The 6,669-nt window shown below is 29.9% G+C and overlaps 1 protein-coding gene and 1 long non-coding RNA gene across 2 annotated transcripts; one reads left to right on the top strand and one right to left on the bottom strand.

Moving 5' to 3' along the window:
• Positions 1-1,447: 1,447 nt before the first annotated feature.
• On the top strand, positions 1,448-2,287 carry LOC126909197 (uncharacterized). Its single transcript, XR_007704959.1, has 3 exons — positions 1,448-1,767; positions 1,909-1,995; positions 2,073-2,287. It is a non-coding gene; the product is annotated as an uncharacterized LOC126909197 (long non-coding RNA).
• A 2,168-nt stretch (positions 2,288-4,455) lies between these two features.
• Positions 4,456-6,636, bottom strand: LOC126909199 (uncharacterized). The gene is made up of 5 exons (XM_050691616.1): positions 6,562-6,636; positions 6,464-6,505; positions 6,333-6,401; positions 5,925-6,269; positions 4,456-4,685 (listed from the first exon to the last, which is right to left on the bottom strand). Exons 3-5 carry the CDS (start codon positions 6,385-6,387, stop codon positions 4,456-4,458), a joined length of 630 nt encoding a protein of 209 aa, XP_050547573.1. The 5' UTR covers positions 6,388-6,401; positions 6,464-6,505; positions 6,562-6,636.
• Between the last annotated feature and the right edge of the window lie 33 nt (positions 6,637-6,669).

Below are 6,669 nucleotides of genomic sequence, written 5' to 3' on the forward strand. Positions count from 1 at the left end.
CCGGTAAGGTAGTTGTCGCAGCTTTTGAATCAATAATAAACAACTCCAATAGATGTCCATTGTACATGACAACGGATAGGGGATCAGAATTTTTCAACAAAGAGCTGAGAACTTTTCTGAAATTGAAAGGTATTAAACATTTTCCTGCATATTCGGCGGTGAAAGCGTGCGTAATCGAACGTTTCAACCGTACGCTTAAAGAACGTATGTGGCGAAAATTTACAGTATCGGGGTCTTTCCAGTGGTTATCATTATTACAAAAAGTAGTAAATGATTATAACGATAGTATTCATTCGGCGATTCGTCAAACACCGACACAAGCGTCGGAATATCCAGATAACGTACGGTTTTATCGTTTACCGAATTATTCGAATATTAAACGAAAATTATTTAATATTGGTGACGCGGTTCGTATTAGTAAAAATAAAGCCGCTTTCGTTAAAGGATACACACAGAATTGGTCAAATGAAATATTTTTCATACATGAAATAAAACATTCAATACCCGTTNAAAATAAAACATTCAATACCCGTTATATACGTGTTGAAAGATGAAGACGGTGCGTTAATTAACGAAACGTTTTATCGAGAAGAGTTGAAAAAAACGAAATTCCCTAGTACGTTTCTCGTTGAAAACATTTTAAGACGTAAAAATAATCACTATCTAGTTAAATGGTACGGATTGAAAAAAACTAGTTGGATACACAAAAACGATTTAGTATAATTTCGACGCTGATCCAAGATGGAAGAATCAATAGTTGTCGATTTTCAATGCATCGTAGATTACAGGTGTCAATTAATTTTTAAAGAATTGTCAGTTTATGCGTTTAATACTTTACATCATTACGTGTTTAAACCACCTGATAATTTTTACATGACAACCAAGTCAGCTAGAGTCAATTCGTGGTTATATCGTAAAAAACATAAATTACATCANACGTGGATATATCGTAAAAAACATAAATTACATCATATTGACGGCAATGTCGATTATTCAAAACTACAGACGATAATGGACGGTTTCGCCAATCGATGTTTACAATTTTACGTTAAAGGTTTACAAAAAAAGAAGTTTCTCGAAAGATTTACAAACAAACCGATAATCAATATGGAAGATTATGACTGTCCGAGAATTGATGTACTTTTACAAGATAATTCCGATGTATCAACGATTACATGTTCATTGCATAAACACCATGATGATTGTTGTACGAATAATCGTATTAAAGTATTATGTATGTGGTTAAAAAATAATTGTATATTGTAAATATATTTTATTTTTTTTCAAAACATGTTTATAGTAAAAATTATCAGCTGTACAGTTTATTTCAATAAATATATTATTCTGTATTATTTGTGTATAGTTATTGTATAGTGTACGTTTTTACTAGCGGTTAAAATATAAAATAATGACGTTTAACCTCTAAATTGTTAGAGAAGTAAAAACACACTCCCCCATCCGACATAAACGATCTTGTATAAAAGATCGAATTAAATAGAGGACATTATTTCACAGTATTTATGATTATAATGATAGAATGTATTCTCCTTGTTATAAGCGCTTAGTGTGATTTTTTCATGGCGTAAATTAAATTTCAATGAATATCATTGTTTTTAGTCGTCTACTGCGTGTGTACATTATAATCCATATAATGTTATACATATTGATAACATTGAGTACACAATCACATGAAATAATTATTTCAATAAAAAATTAAAATTTAGTGACATACGTAAGAGTAAAAATCTTCACCGAAAACGTAAAAAAGTAAGTATTACAACATACTTTTTCAACATCGAAAATACTCAGTTTTTTCAACACGGAGAAAAAATTATAATTTAAAGGAACAATTGAGTAACTATAGATTCAATGTATTTTATACTTATTAACTTTTATTTTTATTCGTAGGTAGAATAATATTATACAACTGTTGATCGTCTCAGAGCATACCTTGACAGTATTATAACATACTATAAATTTAATCATAAATATTAAGTATAATAGTATATAATTTTTTTTTAGTAATAATAAACCTAATTTATTATGATAAATAATGTTATTGATTTTTTTAGAATCTATTATTCCGTGAAGATAATTAATTTTCAAATACACATAAAGGAAGAGGTCGCATTGCAAAATGGAAACGCTATGAAAACATTTTATTATAAGTTTAATATTAGTGAATAAGTTAATTAGATAGAAAATTATGATATTAAGATTCATATTATCCATTAAATACGTTTTATTAATTTTCATTTTCATACAAATCATATATTTTTTTTAAATAATAGTAACTTAACTATAAATTTATTTTTACAACCAATTTTTAAAACCATCATCAAATTTACTCAGATATATAAATTAATTACAAAGCATATGTATTTTCAATGATAATAACTTAACTATACATTTATCTGTGTTAATAGATTAACTTAAAATTTAATCCGATATTTATAAATCAATTAATTATAAATATTTACAATTTACAACTTTATAATATTTCTAAACAACAGTAACTTAACTTTATATTTATTTCTGACATCAAGTTTTTAAATTAATATTAAATTTATACAATTTCTATATCATAAATTAATTATTTACAAATTTACATAGAAAAAACGTAAAGTTAAATATTTACAAATAATGTAGAAGTACGCATCATATTATTATTTTTTAATCTGGTGAGGAGGGGGGGATGTCTTTATGACCCCAAGGTAATGTGTCATGACTGCCGGGTATTTGATACCGCTTGTCATCTTTAAATTCTAAAGCAATTTTATTAATTTTTTCTGTGTAGATTATATGTCTATACGAACGAAAAACATACATGCTGCGTAGAATTTTTAGGTGATGGTAACTGATACAATTCAAATAATCGCTCTCATCAATTGTTTCTTTTAAAACTCTTTTTTTTAACCCCTTATTTTTTTTTTCGACGTCCNAACCCCTTATTTTTTTTCGACGTCCCCCCCGCTACGCATCATGTATGTTTTACTACATATACCTATATATTTGTGTAAAATAAACCCCTCAAATTCATCCTTCATCAGTCCAATTACTTTTTTATTGACAAGCGGTATGCCATACACATTATTGGGGTCATAATTCGACGTATCAAATTTATTTAAATTATTTTTAATATCATTATAAACATCCACAGTTCGTATTTCATAAAATAGAGAATCTGTATCCGTATACAACAACTTACACATATTCCCGTATATTTTCTTCATGAAATTATAATGGAAATCGTATATGATAGTCTTTGCTATTTCCAAAACGGAAAACCCGACATAGCAAGGTCTTTCATACATGATTTCAGTTTTTTTCATATGGATGGCTGTTATATTATTATTAAAGATTGATACACTATGAAAATTTGGTTTCGAAATCAACACACTAGCCCCGAATCGTTTTCCTATATTTTGCCATTTGGTTATAATTTTTACATCTAATCTTCTTTCGGGGTTTTCGAGACATTTACCATAAATTGAATTGATCATGAGTTTAAAGAATTCAATTTCGAAAGCCGACTTGGATTCCATTCGTTTTCTAGTGTTTAAATCTATATACCCTTTCATCCAAGCCGACTGTTCGAATCGAAGTACTTTATTAATTTTTTTCACCTTTAGTCCTAAACTAATAGCCTGTTTTAGACATCNTTTTTTTTCAACTTTAGTCCTAAACTAATAGCCTGTTTTAGACATCGATAATGAATAACATAATTTTTTTTGTCATATAAATTGGGTATCAATTTTTTAAATTTTGATTTCGGAGGTTTTATATTTTCGGGGCATAGTGGTAAATCTGAATGAAGGTCATGTAAATTATCACTGTACTCTAAATCAACGTTTAAAATAACCCCCCAATCACTATCATCGTCAATTTCCATGACATCTAACGCATCGATTTCTGTTTCTTCTAACCATTTGAAATTTCCAAGTGGAAGGTGTTGACTAAGCGCTGCGCCATAGAGATTATTAGCATCGAGATATAATAGATATTTTGACGGTTTCGACGAGTCGAAATTGTCGCAATATTTATTATTAGCTTCACTATAATGAGGTACGCATTGAGAGACACCCCCACGAATTCCATTATTAATGAAACTAATCATCTCGATGTCCGTAATTAATTCCAATTTTACCCCAGTAATTCGTTTCATGGCATCGAAACTCAATCCTGGAGTAGTGATATAACAACAAGGATCAAGACCATAATTTACTAAACACATTTTTCTGAAATTTTCAAAGATATCCGCTAAAAGAAATACGTCTGTTTATAAATATAAATCCGAATAATCCCCCAATGTCGAACAATTAAATTTTTCCCATATTTTTTTGCGTGCGCGTAATCCTTATCTGTTATATCACTCATATTTAATATACTACGGAACGAGGATTTGGGAGGTAATGTACGTCCATGTCAGTCACATATTCATAATGGAATACTCCCTTACGACACATCATCATTCGTGTACATTCTCCTTGTAATGGTAAATTGTTCGGGCATTAAAGTTTCAGCTAATTTTTCAATAGAAGAAGGTAAAAAGTTTAATGAGTCTATAAATTTCAACGTCAACCGCTTATTATTAGTTGTTTTAATTGTTTTTCTAATTGACATGTATTTCTCATTAGTTTTTGCCACTACTTCAATGCCCTCATCATCATCCCCAAATCCAAGTTCTGTAATAATAAAATGCGAATCATAATTCTGCATGTTATGCAGAATTACGGGAACAAATGACGGAACCGTGCATTTTAGGTTACAATCTCTATGCGCAGCACCACGATATTTTCCCGTTAAATGACAATGATCGAAAACCTATTCGTGATAACGTAATTCTCCGCCGCAAATATGACACACAGTTGCTAAATAATGATCTTGTTCTTGTTTTAAAGTTAACGGCATCATTTAAACGGAATTCGAGTAAATATCACTTATACGGTTTATATCTTCTCTTAGTTTCTCAATGAACACCTTCGCACAATTTTCTCCACGATATAGCTCCATACGATCCAAATTTTCATCGTATNACTCCATTGGATCCAAATTTTCATCGTATGAACATTTTATAAAATAATAAAAACTATGCGGTTCGTGAATGCTAATTTTGTTTGAAAAAGATTGTACCGGATTTGGATCGCATGTAGCTATAGGTTTTAATATCGATTCAAAATCGGCGTAGATGACAAATTCGACGGGGAATTGTTTATTATAATTTTGAAATTTCATGATGTTTTTGGGTGGTTTTGGTACAACCGTTTTTACACGCATACAATTTTCAAGCTGGTGTTGTTTTAGTTTTAATTCCGAATAAAAGAATAATAGACAACCATCACATAAGAACTTACGGGAGTTATGTTTGGAGAGCTGTGTGGATACCAATCGCTCTAGATTAGAAATACAACAGAAATGTCCGAAGGGTTTATCATTTCTATCTATAAACAATAAATTAACGTGTTTGCTACGTTTATATTCGGTTAAATGTAATGGACCCGCAATTTTTTCATTAGCATAAGTGTAAACATTTATGCTTATATTATTATTTTTTTCAAATTTTTTGATTTCTGAAAGAGTTATAGGTGAGTTAAATCCCGTAGTATTTAACACTGTATTATAATGTGGATAAGAATCGGGGTTACTCCTATCCACACCATGCGATTGAATCGGATATAAACTAGCAACCACGGCCCAAAAAAAACAATCTTCCCCCTCACATTCTATGTTTGTCAAAGCATTTTTACGAAGTAATTTTTTTGGAATTACCGTATTACACCCTCCCCTTATAGGATCATATTTAAAACAGTTAATATCCAAAAAAATTACACCCCTGAAAACCCATCCGCTCCCACGCGTTTCAACCTCTTCGGACTTATTCTGTAGTAGATGTTTAATAGTAGTAATCCAATCGGAAATACTACTTGATGGTGTTAAAACAAAAGGAGAAATCGAAAGGGTTTGTGTAATTGTGGGTACTTCTACATTAGCACTACTATTGACATTAANTTGTGTAATTGTGGGTACTTCTAAATTAGCACTACTATTGACATTAATTATTTTTTTATAAACTGTAACTAAATCTAAAGAAGTCTTTACCGCAATATGTTTTTTAATTGAATTCTTCCACACATCTTCAATGTCCGACGCATATCGTTGAATGAATTCGGGGATAGTAAACGGATCTATGTTATCAATTCTATGTACAACTATTTTGCCCGAAAAAACTGATTCTATTACTCTCGCACGCGATTTTTTTGCACAATCATCTGTAAATGAAAAATAATTTTTAAAACACAATTTCGACATTATTAGCAAGTTGATTTTCTTACTATTTGGTATCGATTGTTTAGTTTGCTGCGCGTGTGGAATACCTGTACCAGTCATTTCATTTTCTACGCCTGATAACGATAATTATTAATTAATATTAAATTTTATTTTTAATTAATGAATTCTCACTTACATACATCTTCAAATTCAATATCTTCTGAAAATCGCTCGATCCCTGAAACATAATTACATGATTATTATATATACATGCGTTTTCACTTTTATACTTACAGTTTTTACTATCCCCAGGATATACATTCACTATTTCTACATCTGTTGGTGTCGGATCAATTTTTTTAGCAGTTTCAAGTACTATAATAATAATAATAATAATAATAA

Source organism: Daktulosphaira vitifoliae, unplaced genomic scaffold (genome assembly GCF_025091365.1).
Source record: "Daktulosphaira vitifoliae isolate Bord-2020 unplaced genomic scaffold, ASM2509136v1 Scaffold_180, whole genome shotgun sequence".
Lineage (NCBI taxonomy): Eukaryota > Metazoa > Arthropoda > Insecta > Hemiptera > Phylloxeridae > Daktulosphaira > Daktulosphaira vitifoliae.